The sequence below is a fragment of the Martes martes genome, assembly GCF_963455335.1.
Source record: "Martes martes genome assembly, chromosome: 11".
Classification (NCBI taxonomy): Eukaryota; Metazoa; Chordata; class Mammalia; order Carnivora; family Mustelidae; genus Martes; species Martes martes.
In genome coordinates, this window is record NC_137899.1 from 61498108 (window position 1) to 61518300 (window position 20193).

A 20193-nucleotide genomic window follows, 5' to 3' on the forward strand; every position below is an offset into this window, starting at 1 on the left:
AAGAGCTCAACATAGCTATTCAAAGAGCTCCACAACCTCCAAGTCAGATGTTACTTGTGAATTACAACTGTGATACAGGACATAATAAGTTACAATTCTAAACAACTGTAGGAGCTCATTGGTTTGACAAAACATACAGCAGGGGCTCATAAAAGTAGTATGATGCGTGCAGACAGAAGGCCTGAGCTCCAGCCCCAGCTCAGCCTCCTGAGGCCTGGGCTTCCTGAGTGATCTTGGGTATGTCACTGACTCACTCTGAGCCTCAGTCTTCTCCTCTGTAGAGTGGAACATTTATATCCTGGGATTGTAGGGAGGGCCGGATGGGATGGGAGATGCAGAAGTATCCTGTCATCTGAGGAACAGGATTTTATCCATGTTGTGGTTACTTTGGATCAAGAATGATCTGAGAAGTATGTTTTTGTAGTGGAATGCCGAGGTTTTAAATTGGCTGCGGGAGGCCTGCGTTCAGCATGCAGGGATATATTCCTGTAATCTACACAGTGTTGCTGCTGCTTTAGAATTAGATGCTGGCATTTAACTACTGGGAGATCTGACCACTCACCCACACTGAGCTGACTCCCGGCAGTGGCTGCCCCCCTCAGGCTGACCCCGCCCCTTCACCGGTGTCCCCCCCCCCCCCCAATAAGAGGCGCAAGGGCACCTGTCCTCTACTCAGGGCTCATGCTATTGTTTTTCTTAGAAGAGGGAAATATTTCTCTGTTTCTATGTCTTTGTCATCGGTAAAAAGGAAAGATCAGTAGGTCTCATTCCAACTCTATTTCTTTCCTTTCCTTCCTGGATCCACAGGCAGTGGAATTTCACTTCCATTGAAAAATGGAAGGGAAGTGGCCTTTTGTCTGAGTTGGAGGAAAGAATACATGCTCACTTATATATCGAGCGTGTTTTGTTTGCTTGCTTGTTTAATCTGCTTTTGGGAAATCCCTACTTATGAATAAATAAAGTAAATATTCATGCAGAGCCTGAGGACTAGACACCCAAGGGAACACATATGAAAAGATGTGACCCCTATCCTCCTAATACTCCAGATTTTTTTTTTAACTTTCCAAAGCAGCGAATAATTAGAAGAGAAGAGGCATATTTACTCTTTCATCTCTAAGTTTTCCGAAAAGAGGGGTCAAAGAAAAAGTCAGTTCCATTTAAGTATTTCTAAAATCTAGTCATTGGAGGCCTGGGTGGCTCAGTGGGTTAAACATCTTCCTTCAGCTCAGGTCATGATCTCGGGGTCCTGGGATTGAGCCCCACATTGGGCTCCCTGCACAGCTCCCTGCTTCTCCCTCTACCCCTCCCTGCTGCTCTCTCTAATAGAAATAAATAAAATCTTTAAAAAAAATAAAATCTAGTCATTTTAACATCTTAAACCACAAGCTTTTCTGGATGTATATACAACAGTTGTTCCCCCCCCCCCATGGATTTAACTCTCTCAGCAAGAAAACCTCTCCCTAGTAAAGACCTGATGAACAGAATCAGATGATAATAACCTTATTTTACACAATGCACACCTCGGAAGGGTAGATATTTTCCAGGAAGATATAAAGAAACTGACAGTTAGCCAAGCTAGCCACAGAGCAGTTTACCTGCAGACTCACCTGAAAACACCCTCAGCCCCCTACACCCAGTCAGAGTCAAATTCTGACTTCAAGTAATTTAGGGGATCACACATGATACTCAAAGGGGAAGAAAGACATCTGTACTTTTTCATGGTGGCTATACAACTGATTAGTTGAAAGAAGGGATTTGGGGCAGAAAGGTATATGAATGTGATTTTGATATATTTTCATTGTCACCAATAGAAAAGCAGAAGACTGAAAATAAATCATGTGAGGGCCACTTACTGATCTAAATCTTAGCCTTTTTTTTTTTTTAAACCCAAACTGAAGCACACATGTTACTGACAGAGAACACACAAAGCTTTTCTCTCTGCTTTCCTGACTACTCCTCAACTTATTAGGAAAATTACTGAAATGCCGCCAAAGGGGATCTGGTCTCTCAGTACGACAGGAAAGCAAACTGGGCTTTTGTGAGAAGGCTGGATTTTTGTTGTTGCATTTTTAGACGAAAGATTTATGCTTATATTTTGGCCCATTTACAATCCATCATAATACTTTGCAGACAAAGTTATGCTCTTTTCCCAATGATCTAGTGACCTTAATCTCCAACATTTTGTGGTTTCCTGTTTGGGGAAATGATGGAACGGCAGCCTCCACTATTCCAGGCCGCACGGCGGTCCCAGTTGGCCGCTATCTGTCTTAGTTTTGAATGTTCTCCTGCACACTAAAAAAAAAAAAAAAAAAAAAAAAAAATTTTTTTTTTTTTAAAGAAGCTTTCCCTACAGATGCTAAATCAATGAAACTCCTACAAAGCAGCCCTCCACACTTCCTCTTCTGGCTGCCTTACTTCTCATTCTTCTATTATAAACCCCAATGTAGTCGGGAGTTGTTTCTGCCTGAGGCAATTAGCATGACCCACCGGTGCCTTTCTCCTGAACAGAAGAGAATTAAGTTCACTAATATCCACTTCAACCTGGGGTAATTCCCGAGGGTTTCCCAAAAGCTCAACTGCAAAAGAAAAACTGAATTTCTGCCGTGGAAGATAATGTTCCAGAAATGTTCGAGACTGCAGGCAGAGCTGTTATCCTTTCGCGGACAATGCCTCAGTCCCAGTGGCCCACTGCTTGCACTTTTGGCCCTACTTCTTCCCGGTGATTCTGCAGGGATACAGGGCTGTAACGCAGGAAGCCAGAGCCCTCAGGGCCTGCCTAAAGGAGACTGGTGGGAAAATAACGCAACCATTGAATGAACAGTAGTCACTTCTGCAACCAAGCTGTTCTTCAAAAGGGACATATTCTGCTTCCAAGTTTGAGGAGAAAGGAAGACAAAGAAAGAGGAAAAATGAACTTAGAATAAACACCCCCATGTGCCTGCCATTCCCCCACCAGCTGGTTATGCCAAGACAAGTAAAGAAAAACGAAAGTGGAGAAACAAGTTGGAGTGAGCACCCAGCGATTATACAAATAATGTCTTTTGGCCAAAGAAAATTATTCCTGCTTTCTTGCAACTTAACTCTAAATAATTCAGTTGCTTTTAGAAGGGAACGAGAAGCAAAGCCAACTTGAAAAGGATCCAGCAAGCCATCACTGCAACCCAAGGCTCTTTGAAAGAAAATTTAACTACCTAGAATAGCACACTTAAAATTACTTCTAATAATGACCCAGAATAATTTATTTCCTCCCGTTGGAATAGAAAAGTCATGGGGGCCTATTCGAGGGGAGTCTTTGCTCGGCTTCTTGTTTCAGGGTCTGCTCTCAGAGCCCTTTTCTGATTCCCTAACCTCTTAAGAGTCTCCTCTGACCCTCATCACAATAACTGGATTTAATGAACTGAAACTGCCCCAGGAGCGGGCTTGTCTGTTTCCCAGATGAGTCTCTCCAGAGGGGAACTTGTCCTTCCTGGTTGTCAGAATGCCAGCTTCAAGATCACACCAAAGGTCATCTCCAAAGACTGCTTTGTGCTTGCCAATGTTATTACTCTACTGAAAGGTAGGCCAAGGAGCCAATTCTTTCCCTTCCCACATTATTAAATGAACTTCATTAATGAGTAAATACCTTTGCACTCAACCCAGCCAACAAAAAACAGCCCCATGGAACAAGTAAAAAATACTGTAATTTATAATAATTAAGGCTACAGGTAACGACCCAGACTAATCAATACAGTAGCCACCAGCCACATGGGGCTAGTAGGCACTTGGAACATGGCTAGTCCAAACTGAGATGTGCTGTAAGTCTAAGATACGCACTGGATCCTGATGACTTCCTACCAAGAAAGGAATGTACAGTATCTCAGTAATTTCTTAATATTGATGGCATGCAGATATACTATTTTGGGTATACTGGGTTAATGAAAATGTTATCAAAATTAATTTCACCTGCTTCTTTATATATCTTTAATGTTCCTTGTGGAAAGTTTAAAACTACATACGTGGCTTACATTTTATTTCTACTGGACAGCAGCCAAGTATACCTTGGGTTTGGTATATCCTGCAAAGAAAATCTGTCCCTTCGTCAACAGTTATCAGAAGACAGACACAACTTCCAAGGACGGCCACTCTGAGATGAGGAATCTGCAGTTTACTGAGCTGGACTCAGGAAGCTGGAAAACAGTCCAGGTGCAGGAGTGGGAGTGGTTCCTCCGGCTTCCATTATTCGGGGAATAGATAGGAGCTCCGGAAAACCCCTTGCCATCAAGTCCCCTGCCAGTTCCCTGCTCCTCTACATCACTGTCACTCAAGTTCAAACATAAAGAGCACTGCTATAAATCTGAGTAGGTCCACCAAGGATTTTGAGACGGAAAAGAGGGAAGCAGAGTCCCAGACACTATGCAATGTCGCTGGTGCCTGCTCTCCCTTCTACAGGGAAAGGCAGGGAAATGACCTCGCTGCTGAAGCTATCCCAAGGACCAACAGAGAGCAGTGTGGTCTGCCACAGAAGAAATGCCCAGCAACCTCAACAGGCATCAATTTAAAAGTGCTCAGAAGGGGCGCCTGGGTGGCTCACAGGGTTAAGTGTCTGCCTTTGGCTCAGGTTATGGTCCCAGGGTCCTGAGATCAAGCCCTGCATAGGGCTTCCTGCTCAGCGAGGAGCCTGCTTCTACCTCTCCTTCTGCCTGCCACTCCCTGGGCTTGTGCTCTCCCTCTCTCTCTTTCTCTGTCAAATAAATTAAAAAAACTTAAAACAAAAAAAAAAAAGGAAGTGCTCATAAGGTCCCAAAGGAACACAAACAGTGGGGAGGGAAGCCTTCCACTGCCCTGTGAGTAGGGCACTCAGCAAAGTGCAGCCCATTCTGGATTCTAGCCAGCCTTTCTCATCTCCCCTAACAAACTTCCCTTCCAGGTGAGAAAGTTCTAGTTCTCTGCAAATGAGGATTACTTTGCTTTTTATATCAGAAGACTAAGAGTAAACAGGGACTCACCCAAGGAATCAGAAAAGGCACTTCTAGACGTCTAATTCACCCACTTTCATCAGTCCCCAGGTGAGCAGCAAAATTCGTGAAAAGTTTCCAACCAGGCTGAGGTCCCCATGAGAGAAGACACGGACCTGGTCGCACAGCTCCCTGTCCTTACCAAATTAAAAAAAGAAGTCTCACTGATGCTCTATGTTCTTTAGGTTTTCACCTACACAGAAAAATCGGGTATCAGTCAGACGCAAGGTTCTCTGTCCCATACTCTCAACAGTGATATTCCATCGAAGCCGCTCCAGGAGCTTGCAATTTGTTTGTTGTTTTACCCTTGTTGTTTAACCCTTGTTTGGTAAGTAAGGCACTTTCTGCCTATTTTTTCCAGAGAATAAGCTCAAAAGGATTGTGCAAAACACTGTAATAAATACGAGGACTGTGCAGAGGATGAAGAAACAGACTTGAATATTCAGAGCGAGCAGAGCCCAGGGAGACACAGGGGAGTCAAGACACAGGAGGTCAGGGGCTCCTGCTTGGCTCTTTTTTCAAAAAGCCTGGTTGAAGTTTCCAGCTTTCATCCAATCACACGTCACTCAGCACAGGAACCCTGTGCCGTGGTGTAGACTGTTACCCAGTGACAAGACGTGGGAGTTGCTCATAATCTAGCTGACAGCACAGACTGACCCATGGCCGGGGCGGGACTGGGCGACTTCTACAGAGCAGGACAGGCCACTCCAGCGACGCCACAGCTCTGGAAGGGCCCCGGGGGCTGCGACTGTGGTTTGCTCAGACAGCTGTAAGCGTGCAGACACGGCCTCCCCTTCTAGACCGATAAACCAGGTCAACTGCCATTGAATTAAGTCACACTCAGATGGAAGAAGAGGAAACTCTAGTGGAAAAAGCGCTGAACCTGGAGCCAGATCCTGCGGCCAATGGGCTCAAATGATGATGGCGAAGGTTAGAGAAACGAGAACACTGGCTTTGGGCATTCTGGTTCCATCACAGCTAAATATGTGACTCTCTAACATACAGACCAGATAGGCGCCTGGTGCCAATCCATCTATGAAACATTAGCAGAGTTGTTTTTTTTTTAATTTCCTTTTTTTTTAAATTAAAAGAAAAATTAAGCCTTTACTATTTTCCTCCCACTCCCCAGAGGATGGTGGTGGGCACACCCTGGTTTCCCATGGTCCAGTTTTATGACATTTGTGTCCGCGTTTGGCACCTTCTCCTGTCATACCATGGCGTGAGGACGAAAGATGGAGAAGCTACTGCGGTGTGGCGAAGGTTACTGCACAAGAGACCCCCTCACGGGATCTGGAAAGGACGACTCCCCCCACTCTTTCCCTATTTATCTTTTCAACGTAAAGTCAACTAATATAATCGTCTGTATTCACAGCAGTTGGCTTTCATAGCACCTGGATTTAAATACGCATTTCTCAGCGCATTGATTTTGAGAGCCATGGAGCCTACCTGGCAGATGGTATCGCTATTATTATCTTTCTCCTCATACTGCCCTCCCCCTGCCATATTTGGGTGACTCCAGATGAAAGTTTACGTTTTCTGTTGCCATAAATCGTAAGTGTACCTTCTAATGTTTTGAGCATCACACAACAAAATAAAGCCCTTGCAAAATGATGACAGTGCTCCCCAAAGCAACTGAAAACAAACCAATTCACACAGAATATATTTTCAAACAGCTTAAAGAAATAAGCAAAATAGAAATACGTGTCATTTCTCATGTGAGCATTTTGTCCCAACGTAAACTGAAAGGACAAACAAGAACAGGTGTCAGAAGCATGGTAGGTTTGGGTGAAATCAAAGTCTCTTTTATAATTGATGGGTATTCTCTTTACCCTTCTTCATCGAAATTCTTAAAAATTAAGAAGCCGGGACGCCTGGGTGGCTCAGTTGGTTAAGCCGCTGCCTTCAGCTCAGGTCGTGGTCCCAGGGTCCTGGGATCGAGTCCCACATCGGGTTCCTTGCTCGGCGGGGAGCCTGCTTCTCTCGCTGCCTCTGCCTGCCTCTCTGCCTGCTTGTGTGTACTCTCTCTCTCTCTGGCAAATAAATAAAATCTTAAAAAAAAAAAAAATAAATAAAAAAATAAATAAAAAATAAAAAAAAATAAATAAATAAAAATTAAGAAGCCCAGAGGCACCTGGGTGGCTCAGTGGGTTAAAGCCTCTGCCTTCGGCTCAGGTCATGATCCCAGGGTCCTGGGATCGAGCCCCGCATCGGGCTCTCTGCTCAGCAGGGAGCCCACTTCCTCCTCTCTCTCTTGCCTGCCTCTCTGCCTACTTGTGATCTCTGTCTGTCAAATAAATAAATAAAATCTTAAAAAAAAATTAATGCTGCTCTTGCTTACACTTGGATTATAACTGAAATAGGTAAAATGAATTCATAAGGAAGTCTGCAGTATACACTGATTTTCCTATGTACACTATTTTTATTTGCTTATAAAGTGGCAGTTGCTTTTCTATAGGCTATGATTACATAAAACAAATGTCCCAGGATTAGCTTCCCTCTCTTTAGTTAGGCTTCACTGGGAGCTACTTCCTCCTCCCAGAAGTTTTTCATAGAATGGCTTCATTGTCTTCAAAGGGTTTTGGAAGAAAAGTGATCACGTCAGCTTAGAGTCAACAAAGCCAGACTTTTCCCATCATGCTTTGATAGAAGCTTAGAGTCCACCTAAAATTTGAAGAATCAGACCTATTTAAGCATTCGGGCTTTCCTGTATGCAAGAAATTGTCATTTGTCAAATCTCGTTTCCTGGCCACGATTGCCATTTTACCATCAGAAGATGTCATTAAGGAAAATGCCACAAGCAATTAGAGTGACCGCTAAAATGAGTTAGATCTACTAGAAATATTTACCTTTCAAAATTCTAAGTCACATTCATTAATCAAGAACTGCCCATTTGTAAATGAAAATCTTTTGATAGCCTGGGATAAGTAAAGAGAACTCAACAACTGGGTGTTAAGATTTTGCTCCGGTGGTAAAGCTGAAACACATTAAGATCCTGAGTTCTGAAGATGCAATTAGTTGAAACTTAATGAGCTGCAGGATGAGAAAGGACAGGGAAAGGTAACTTTATATTTACAATTTCCTGACAAGATGAACTTTTAAACACAGAAAACTAAGCCCTACCCTAGGGCAATTCAACCTTTCAAAGCACAAGCACGCGGAGGTAGAAACTGGTATTTGGAGATGGTACGTCCTGAATTTGCAGTGGCCTTCCGAACAACCTAGCAACAGGAGAAACTTCAAATCCAAGGACAAGGCTTTGCTTTTGATCCAAAAGGCCTTTAGGTATAGAGCTGTAGCTCTTGTTGGTTGAAATAATGGTTTCACACAGGACATACAACCACACACACACTCACTCACTTACTCACACACTCACATTCTCGCTCTCATGAACATTTGGACTTTGAAAATATAGCTCATATGTTTTTGGGAAGGCAAGAACTATAGCCAGACAGAGAAAGGGAGTTAAAAACATATTCAAGTGCCCCTGAAACAAATAATACGTTATATGTTAATAAAAAACATTATTTACCAATATTGCCTATGAGAGAGCAGCTAAAGGTCAGCACATGTTCTTGGATGACAGCACCTTCAAAATAAAGGCAGGGAATCTGCTACATTGTGACGGTTTTGGTGAAGCACAGCATAACTACTCAGGGTAATTGAGTGATGGTGAACAAGAGACATAATATCTACCAATTTAGGTGGTGAGAAAGTGTTCACTGAGGTTCGCATCTCACCAAGTTGCACAGTATTTCGCAAACTGTCAAGCGTGATTTGCAGCAGTTGCTTTAAACTGCTGAACCCCCTAGCAGCCCAGCACAGGATGGGTCCAGAGTCATCACTTGCTAAAAAACATCTCATGGTTGAAATAGGGAACTAAATTGAACAAAACTTAACTGGCGTTGTGACGTTTACAGAAAAATGTATTGGCTTAGGACAGATCTGAGTAAAAATTCCTGAGATTTCTCAAATTAAAAAAAAACAACAAAATAAAAAAATAAAAATTTTTCTTTAAACAAGAATCATCATAAGAACAGCATACCGTCTTTATCAGAAAGGATTAAGCACAGAGCTCTACAAAGAACAGGCTATTCAAAGCCAATAGCTCTTAGGGAGTGTGGCCTGCATTTCCTAGATTTTAGAGAGACACTTTCCACCCCCTACCATATATTTTTTTAAAGATTTTATTTATTTATTTGACAGACAGAGATGACAAGTAGGCAGAGAGGCAGGCGGGGGTGGGGTGGGGAGCAGGCTCCCCACTGAGTAGAGAGCCCAATGCAATCCCAGGACCCTGAGACCATGACCTGAGCCGAAGGCAGAGGCTTAACCCACTAAGTCACCCAGGCACCCCTCGCATTTTTTTTTTTAAGTCAAGATACATATTATAATCAGTGTATGAGAGTGTATTTGTTTTTGTTTTTTAAAAAATCCTGCTTAAAGAGAAGGGAACATAATACACGTAATCAATGGTAATCAGACTGGTGAATTATCTGCACTTACTAAAATCAAATCTGAGTTTATTGCAAAGACAGCTATGGTATAAATGAACAAACCACCTGTGTTTTTTTTTTTTTTTTTTCTGTCATTCTGTCCTTTCCCCTCCTCCTTTCCTTCCAAGTTTATTCACACTACTATGTGTTAGGAGCTATACCAGGCAATTAAATCAGAACACTTGGTGGAGTGGGCTGTGATTTAAGGGTTGGGTTTTTTTTTTTTTTTTTTTTTTAGGCTCCCCAGGTGCTTCTAAAGCCAAGGAGCTTTAGAGTAGAAGTGCAGTTCCAGAATGGGAGAAGGGCAAATTAAGGGAAGTAACGTGTTATTAGGCAACACATACTCTCTGTCAAGTCTTTTGACATTTCTTCTTTTTTCTCATGACAATTGTTTCTTTAAAAAAAAAAAAGAAAAACTTTGTTTATTTATTTGACAGAGAGAGAACATGAACCAGCACACACAAGCAGAGGACGGAGGCAGAGAGAGAAGGAGGCTCCCCGCTGAGCAGGGAGCCTGATGCCGGGACTCGAGCCCAGGACCCCGGGCGCATGACCTGAGCCAAAGGCAGACACTTAACCAACTGAGCCACCCAGGTGTCCCTCCCCCGCCATGAGAATTCTTCCATCATTAAAGTTTATTGGGTGCCAGCTACATGTCAGACACTGTGCTAGGTGCCCTACACAGAGTGGTTACTAAGAAGGTAAGATGGCTGCCCTTATTATGCTTATTGTCTATGATATAAGTAAGATTTTACAGATTAGGGAGTGAGAGGGAAAATTTAAATTCTAGGCAGCTTGACACCTGAAACTGCACACACCTTAACATGAGTATCAAGGAACTGGAACAGAATATGATTTGCAAGGGAAATTTATTGCCCACTAACGGGCCTGTGGAGTGAGGTAGAAAAAGATTATTTAAATATCTGTTTTGGATTATGTAATCAACATCACCCTGTGAGGAAAACTAATGGAATTCTCTGTGAGAGATTCAGCGTCTTTGTCTCCCCTATAATGCCTTGCAAACCTCTGTCCTGTGCTGAGTGAGTGTAAAGGTGTGGTCATGCTAAGCAGTTCACTTGCTCAGAACACGGTCAATTACATCTGTACAGCACACATCACAGTCTGCCTCCTTCAAAACTATGTACACTACAGACACATGTATACTACATATATTATATATACTATATATATGTCATAGAACGTATTACACTGCATCTGTAGGTTAGGAAGCACACTACACACAGACATTCACAAATGCAGCAGCCACCCTAAGAACGAGTGTGTGACCAGTACCAGTGAATCCACCCAGAGTACTTCTCCCCTGTCCCTCCCAACCCTCTGCCCACCCCACCAAGGGAACCCCTACCCTGAGGTTTAGGTTTAGAATTTCCTTACTTTTGAAAAAGTTTTACTACATACACATGTATCTCAAAATAACATATTATTTACTTTTGCCTGTTCTCCCGTTTTATTCTGCATGTATTCTGCTCATCGCAGCATGATGTGTAAGAGGGAAAAAGTGGGAATAACTGATGAGTGGATGAATAAAATGGGGCCTAGCCATACAGCGGAATATTATTTGGCAATAAGAAGGAGCAAAGTCATGATACGGGCTGCATGGATGGACCTAAAAACCCTGTGTTCAGTGAAAGACGCCAGTTACAAAAGGCCGCATATTGTAGGCTTCCATTTATGTATAATGTCCAAAATAGGCAACTCCATGGAAACAGGAGAGTAGTCGTTGTCAGGGGCTGGAGGGGGGTGGGTTATTAATGAGGGAGTTACTGCTAAAGGATAAAGGATTTTTTTGGGAGGTGACAAAAATGTTCTGAAGTTAAAGAGTGGTAATGGTTGCAAACACTTGTGAATATCTTAAACATCACAGACTTGAACATTTTACATGGGTCAATTCTGCAGTTTGGGAACTGCATCCTCAATAAAGTTGTTGAAGAAATAGTACGAAGAATTCCTGGGTACCCTTCACGTAGCCTTCAAACTATTAACATCTCACATAACCACCATGGAATCATTAAAACCGGAAAATTACCATTGATATAAACCATTTTCTATTCTACAGATTTCATTCAAAATTTTCCATTTTGGTCCTAGGTGACACATTGTATATATTCAGGTTTCAAGTCTTCTTAATCCCTCAGGTTGGGTTTTTTTTTTTTTTTTAATTTTTAAAAATTAAATTTTTTTTTCCTTTTCTTCTTTTTTCTCTCTTTTTTCCTTCTCCTCTCCCCTCCTCCTCTTTCTTTCTCTCCCTCCCTGTTTCCCTTCCTTTCCTTCCATCCTTTTTTCTTTCGTTCCTTCCTCCCCACCCCCTTTCTCCCTTCCTTCCTTCTCTCCTCTTTCTTCTTCTTTCTCTTCTACTACCTTCTCCTCCTTCTTTTTCTTCTTCTTCTACTTTGGTCTTTTATAACCTTTTGATGAGTACTAGCAATTATTTAGTGAAACGTCCCCCAATTTGGGTTTGTCTGATGTTTCCTCATGATCAAATTCCTGTTAGACACTTCTTGGAAGAACATCACATCAATGTTATTGTGTCTTTTCAGTATAACACATCAGAGGCATATAATGTTGGTTTGTCCCATTACTGGTAATGTTAACTTAGATCATATATGCCAGGTTTCTCTACTGTAAAGTTACTCATTTTCTTTTCATCATAAATATTTTGAAGGGGAATACTTTGGGACTATGTTGATAGCGTTTCTCATCACAGTTTCACTCACCAAATTTAGCATCCATTGGTGATTCTTGCCTGAAACTACTATTACTGTACTATCTGTCAAATCGTGACTCCATTATTCCCTATACATTTAGTAACTGGAATTTCCCCCATTCTTTTAAAATTTATTTGTTGATATCATAATGAACTCTGATTTTAAAGCAACATGTGTTCTGTCTTATGAAACAAAAAGAATGCTTATTGTGGACTTTTGGTAGTTTTTTTTAATCAAGTCAAGAAAGTCTCATACTGTATGCTGGGCTGAATAATACTGCCTCCCCAAGGATATCCAGTCCTAATCCCTGGAACCTGTGAATGTTACCTTCTGTAGCAAATAAAAAACAAAGGAAGAAATGAAGGTACAAAGGAAGGAGGAAGACAGACTTTGCAGATGTGACTGGATTAAGCATTTTGAGATGGGGAGCTTATTCTGGATTATCCATGAGGTCCCTAAATGCAGTCTCATGTATCCTTATAAGGGGGTGGTAGAAGGATATTTGGCCCTAAACCAAAAGAAGTCCATGGGACCACAGAGACAGATATTGGAATGATGTAGCCACAAGCCAAAGAATGCCAACAGCCACCAAAAGCTGGAAGTGTCAAGGAATGGATTATCCCAAGAGTCTCCAGAGGGAGCAGAGCCGTACTAACACCAGTGAAGGCGACATTAGATTTCTATCCTTCAGGACTGTGAGGAAATAAATTTCTGTAGTTTATGCCATCAAGTCTGCAGTAATGGTATTACAGCAGCCATAGGAAACCAATACAGTGGGGCACCTTGGTGGCTCAGTCAGTTAAGCAAGCAACTGCCTTTGGCTCAGGTCATGATCCCGGAGTCCTGAGATCGAGTTCCACATCAGGCTCCCTGCTCATCTGCTTCTCCCTCTCCTGCTGCTGTTACCCCTGCTTGTGCTCTCTCTTGCTCTCTTTTTGTGTCAAATAAATAAAATCTTAAAAGAAAAAGAAAAAGATACTATTCTTAGTTTGCTAAAATTTTTAGCATAAATGCGTTTTAATTTTATTACATCCATGTTTTTGCATCTATTTAGATGAAAAAGTTTTTCTCTTTTAACATTGTTATATATGTGGTTTTCACCCTTTTTTGAACTAACTTTTTTGATATACACGTTAGATGGATTTACATTTTATTTGTATTTTTTGGATATTTTTATATATATTGTTATTATTGATTTCTAAATTCATACATGGTCAGAAAATATGGGCTGTATGATGCAAATTCTTGAAAATACTTGAGACTTGCTGATTACCATGTTTAGAAATCTATATACACTCATTAAATCAAGCTGGCTAATTACATCGTTCAAATCATCTTTGTCTTACTATGTCTCATTTTGACTAATTTCTCCTAATCCATGAATTTTATTGGCAGCCATGTCTAATCTGTTCTTTATTCCCAAGCACTGGGTTTTAAATATACTGTATTTTTCATTTTTAACAGTTCTTATTGCTTTTCTTTCAAATTGGCCTAGCCATATTTGATGGCTGTCTACTGCTTATTTCTAAACTCCTTTTCTATGTGTTTAAATATTTCATACCTAGTTATTTATATTCTGTCCTACATATTTCCAGATCTGCAGTGCCTTGGACATCCACATCTTTTGTAGTTGGTTCTGCTTACCCTCAGCCATGGGAGCCCTGTTTAACTGCAGAGTAGATGACTGTTGATAACGAGCTCACTTTTGTGTTGAATTTAGCTAATAAAAATCTGAAAACCCCCAATACCTCTAGGTGTTGTGTATTTGGTTCTGTTGGTCACCAGAGTTCACTACCACTATGGGACCAATTAGCCCCTCCATGTGTCCCAGGCTTGGCACCAGGCTCTCAGCTCAGCAAACTCACCTTCCTTGGGCCCAAGGCCCAGTCACTAATTACAGAGTTGAGGACACTGGTCTTTACGGCCACCCTGTGCTACTGTTCCTGCTCTGCAGAACTCAGTTCCCTATCTTTGTTTCTCTTTGTTTTTGCTTTCTTTCTCTCACTTTGAGATCTTCTTTTGTCAAAAGTGTGGCAACTGTATTTGTTGCAATTTCATCTGAATTTCGTTCTGTTTCAGGGAAGGGGCTTTCAGCTCTACTCTATCACTGTGCCGGAAGTAGAAACTGAGTCTACTTTTTATCAGCTATACTGGTATCTATCTCTTTCACTAGACAGACAATGAAGACTTTTTTGTTTTTTAATTCTTGAACTTTTTAGGGCAGCTTAGGCACACAGCAAAGTGGAGCAGAGAATGAGACCATTCCATTCTGTCCCCTGTCCCCACACATGCACAAACTGCCCCACCCTCGCCTTTCCCCACCACAGTGGTACATTTGTTACAACATGGGAACCTACACTAATGCATGGTTATTACTCAACGTCCCTAGTTTACGTCAGGGCTGACTCATGATGGTGTACAGTCTACGGATTTTGGCAAATGTATAACGACATGGATCCACATTATAATGTCACAAAGAATAGTTTCGCTGCCCTAAACATCTTCTATGCCCTGCCTATTCACCTCACCCTCTTCATTTAGCCCTGCCAACAACTGAACCTTTGACTGTCTCCATAGTTTTGTCTTTCCCAGAAACTCATAGAATGGGAAACATATAGTGTGCAGCTTTTTCAATTGACTTCTTTCAGTTAAGTTTCCTCCATGTCCTTGTACGGCTTGCTACATCATTCTTTATAGTAATTCTTTTTTATAGTATTTATGCTATATTAGTATTTATATTTTTATTTATTTATTTATATTTATTTATTTATATTTATTTATAGTATAAATATATTTATAAATATATTTATACTATATTTATACTATATTTAGTATTTATAGTATTCTTTGAGTAATATTGTCCATTGTCTATGCTACAGTTTATCCACTCACCTACCAAAGGACATCTTGTTGCTTCCAAGTTTTGGCAATTATGAATAGGGCTGCTACAAACCCCTGCGTGAAGGATTTTGTGTGGACATGAATTTTTAATTCATTTGGGTAAATACCAAGGCGTATGATGATTATCTGGTTAAAGTTGTTTGGTTGTATAAACAACAACAACAAGCAAACAACAAACTGCCAAATTGTCTTCCCAAGTGGCTATACCATTTTGCATTCCCACCAGCAATGAATGAGAGTTCCCTTTGCTCTATATCCTTAGATATATAGTGCTATCCTTAGCACTTGGTGTTGTCAGCATTCTGGATTTTGGCCATTCTCATAGGTGTAAAATGGCATCTCGTGGTTTACATTTGCAATTCTCTGAAGACATGATGTTGAACAACTCTGCAGAGGCTTGGATGCCATCCGTATATCTTCTTGAGTGAGGGGTTAAGGTCTTAAGACTTGGGTGTGTTAAGGTCTTTGACCATTTTTTAACTGGACTGTTCATTTTCCTGTTGTAAAAATTTACAGTTTGGGTTTTTCTACCCTGGCACTGGTTACTATGGACGTTTCTGCTCAGATGAAGTTGTGGTTCTCTGTATGTGCCTCTTTCCCATCTGTGGAGAAGGTGTTTGCCCCCTTACCTCACTTCTCTCACAGGTCTAGAAGAGTTGTCAACTTTTCAGTTTAACTTTTTACTTGTTACTCAGATCAAGTGGTAACTTCTAAGCTCCTTAAATGCTGAACCGGAAACCAAGAGTCTTAAGTCTTTCTTATTTTTGTGTTTTCCAAGGTTTCTTACATAACTTCTGCATATAGCATGTGCCTAAGGACTTTTGCTAAAATTTGTTGAACACCATTGGTAACAGCCTATATTTTCAAGCACTTTCTAACTGCTATTCATTATTCTAAGTGTTTTTACATATGTAATCCACTTAAACCTCACAAGAACTCACCTGTAAGTGCTATTATTATTCCCATTTTGCAAATAGGAAAGCTGAAGAACAGAGAGGTTATAGATATCTTCCTCCAAAGGAACACAGCCAGTGAATGGTGAACCAGAATTCAAACTCAAAATACTTCAGAACCCATGCTCATAGCCATCATGCTCTATGACCCAGCTAACTCCAAAAATCCTGAAAGTATTGTGGTCTGGCTTATCATGAGGATGCCAATAGTCCAACAGATTATTTCTTCTTCTACTGATTTTGGAAACTGCTAATGTATTTCAATTTACCGCCTAAACATCTGAAGTTAATGGAAGAGAATGACTTTTGAGTGCACATTCCCGGCAAGAAAAGGATGATGTTTCTACGAAGCCTACACAGAAACTGATGGGCCACAGGAGTTCTCCGAGCTCCTGGAAGCTGATGAAGGTCTTCCTCAGTCCATCAGAGAAACTCCACTTTGCCTACAATGAATCTGGTACTAGAAAAAGATGTCCATGTTCCTATGAATAGAAACATGTGCACTATTTTCTCTGACAAATTAGCACTGATGCTTGCATAAATACAATTTTGAGGGTACTAATGTTTTAAAACAACCTAGGTTGTTCTGATTCTATTGCTCATACACTGAGGTTCACCACCGTTAACAGACAAGCCAAAGATAATCATTGCCCTGTAGGCAACCCCGGCTGTAGCAATGAATATGCAGTCTGTTTCTGCAGCAGCCACTTTTTGGTGGGCGCTCAGACTGACTGCATACTTTGTTCTCTTTCTTTATGGAAACACAGTTTATCTGTACCACCGATCTATCCTCTTTTTTTTCTGACAACTAATTTGGACTTTAAAGAATATTCTGATTTCATTGGAATTCATGTTGGTAGGTTTAAGATACATGGGAAACAGGGATGTTTACATATCGAAATACTGGATCATTTTTAATCAGTATATTCTTTACCAATCAAGGGGATACTCTATGGTCATTATCCAGTTATCAGGAGAGTTTATCATCAGGTGTGCTGCATGTTCCTCCCTATCCTCACTTGGCTGAGAAAAGAATCATAGTCTAGTGCAATTTAGACAATGAGAAAATGTATTTCCCAGGGGCACAAAAAAATGTACGCAGAACTTCCTTATCCGCTCTCCTCTCAAAAAAAAAAAAAAAAAAAAAAAAACCCACTTTGTATTCTTTAATGTTATATTATAGCCCATTGTTTATGTCTTGAAAACACAAATGCTCAGTTCTTTCTAGCCTAATGAATTTGTAGATAACATCTAATGAATCAGGAACACATTTATTAGATATATCTTTGATGTAGCACAATTTATAGAATGGATTTTTCATTCATTCATTTGTAATTGGCAATTACAAATTCCAACACCATGGCTGGTGCTGGAATGGATAGCCTACAATGACATTACAGGGTGCTAAGTGTGGCCACAGTGTAGAGACAACATGGTCTGAGAGCTCAGAGAAGAGGACAACCAGCTAAGTGCTTTAAAAAGGTGTGCAGAGGGGCGCCTGGGTGTCTCAGTCACTTAGGTCATGATCTCAGGGTCCTAGGATCGAGTTCTGTGTTGGGCTCCCTGCTCAGTGGGGAGTCTGTTTCACCCTATACCCTTCCCCCCACTCATGAACTCTCTCTGAAATAAATAAAATCTCTTAAGAAAAAAAAGTTGTGCAGAGAAGGCTCTGGGTAGGCAAGCACTCAGGACCCCGATGGAACCAAACACAAGGATGCTTGAAATTCTGACGTCATCTAGCTAGACCCTTTCTTTCTTAGAAAGTATTTCATCAAGTTCTACAAATTTATAATGGGTTTATAGACTACCACTAACCATAGATTTTTTTTTTCCCAATAAGAGTTGTATGTCGAGGGTCTCAAACTGTGTACTAGAGATAGCACCAAAAGATGGGCCTTCAAGGTCTGTCATAGTTCAGAACACAATCTAGTAAGGACACCTTTGGTGATGGACTCCTTGCACAGTAGTGAGGGCTGTACACTGAACAATCCCAAGACCTTATAGACACGTGTATTCCTCATGGCAGAAAATGGTAGTAAAGAGTTTGATTCCAATTAAAGCAATGTATTAGAATTTTTTGACCAATGGAACTAAAGTATCCTGAGGGGGGTTGTCTTTTTTCTAATTCACACAAAGGTGTGTAGGCTACTGGCTGTCCTGGTTTTTGTTCATCTCAAGCATTACTCCTGCCTCTACCAGGAACTAGAGAGGGCGTGGACCATCTCAGGTGGTGGTCCCCTCCATCGTGAGCACACTTACCCTATGGAGGTGCCCCCACAGACCAGGCCGAGGACAGAGGATAACAGCTCAAGAAGATCAGAGGAAGTGAGAATGGTGATAGCAGGAAAGAAATTCAGAGGATGACTTTTCCCTGCATCACTTGCTCTTGCTGTCCTTCTTTCACGGTGAGAATTCTAGGGTCCATGCCCCCTCTGCTTGCATTTTCAGGGCTTCATTCACACTTTTCTCTTTCCTTGGGTACCTCCAACCGCAAATCAGGCAGAGCATCTCAGATAACAAAGTGCTTGAATTTATACTCCTCAAAACAGGGAGCCTTTCTCATTCATTGTTTCAAGCTGACAGCCTAGCACTGTTTTAGGCTTAAAGCAGATAATGAAAAAAACTGTGACTGGGCAATAGGAATGAATACAATTACAAGGTTAAATGCACTTTTTGGAATAACCAGTTGATTCCATTTATCCCTGACTTCATTGGGATTAATATTATAAAGCAAGCAATAAGGCAAAATTGGCTTCCACAAGGCCAGTCATCTTGGCTCTGCTGTACCTCTTTTCTCAAGAAATGATGAGATGTGGCATGTGCCAAAGAGAATTTCATTTTAGGAAACTATCAAGGGATCGTTATTTACTCAGAGGAAAAACTCAAAATTCAAAGAAACCAAATAGTCTGGGGGTTGTTGTTTGTATTTGTAAAATATCCTAAAAGTAAAAAACAGAATGGCAGAAGTTGAATTACAAACAAGAGAATGTCACCTCCACTCTGAGTAATCTAAAAAGTTCCTGAAATAGATAGTAACTGGAGTAACTCTCTTACCTTGTAATTGTTCATGAGCTCAGCTAACCAGAGCTTAACGGACTTTACTGTATCTTCTCGCATGTACTTTTCAACTTCGGATCCGTCACTAAAAGTCCGGTTTCCCACATGGATGGCTTGCCTCACTTCCGGGAGGGACAAAAATTTCCCATAGTAATTTTGGTCCTCAGGTTCCTGGCAGAAGGGGACATCAGAAAAACATTAGGGAACGTGACTGGATGGCAGCAACAGCTTATGGGGAAAGCTGCAGATTTCTCCTAACATAAACCATAATGAACAAGATGAGACATGACTATTAACTGGTCTCCACCTTGAGATTTTTAATTTGGGGGTTCTGAGGTAATTTAAATTTTACTGATAACAAAACTGGATGATCTGATACTTTCAGAGCCAATGCTCCATTTGCACTTAAATGCTCGATTTTTCTTTCTCGGTAACTCATCTTCTAGAATCTATGACTCCAATCAACAACCCCATATGAGGGGCGTCTGGGTGGCTCAGTCGGTTAAGTATCTGCCTTTGACTCAGGTCATGATCCCAGGGTCCTGGGATTGAGCCTCATGTCAGGCTCTCTGCACAGCGGGAAGCCTGCTTCTCCTTCTCCCTCTGCTGCTTCCCCTGCTTGTGCTCTCTCACTCTTTCTGTCAAATAAAATAAATAAAATCTTTAAGAAAAAAAAAAACATTTGAGGCAAAAACAGGAAAAATGAAAGGGGTGAGATTATCAAAAACAATTTGCTCCTTGTCGGAGGCTCTATGGGACAAAAGTCAAATGGACCACAAGAGCCAGAGCAGTGGTCTGGTGGATTAAAAGCTGAGGCTTTCTTTTCCATGTTCTGCTGCTTATTAAAACCACACGTACAAAATAATCAGCTAACCATAATTGAAGGAGGGAAATATACCAAGTGTAAAAACAGATGACTTTATGAAGGACATGAGACAAAAGAAAAGTTGTCCATGAGGCTTATTAAAAAAAAATACTGCATAAAGTCTGTGATAGTGAAGTCTGTGATACTCATCATACTAAAAGAAAAAAGGTATAAATGCTGTTTTAAAAAATTACAAAGGGATAA

The 20193-nt window shown here is 41.0% G+C and overlaps 1 protein-coding gene across 1 annotated transcript in view; it reads right to left on the bottom strand.

The window, feature by feature from the left end:
- Positions 1 to 20193, bottom strand: part of CPVL (carboxypeptidase vitellogenic like) — a 133253-nt gene that overhangs the window by 32970 nt on the left and 80090 nt on the right. Inside the window, exon 11 of the mRNA XM_080818862.1 lies at positions 19122 to 19295. Coding sequence (XP_080674988.1) covers positions 19122 to 19295 — 174 coding nt within the window. The remainder of the gene's footprint in view (positions 1 to 19121; positions 19296 to 20193) is intronic.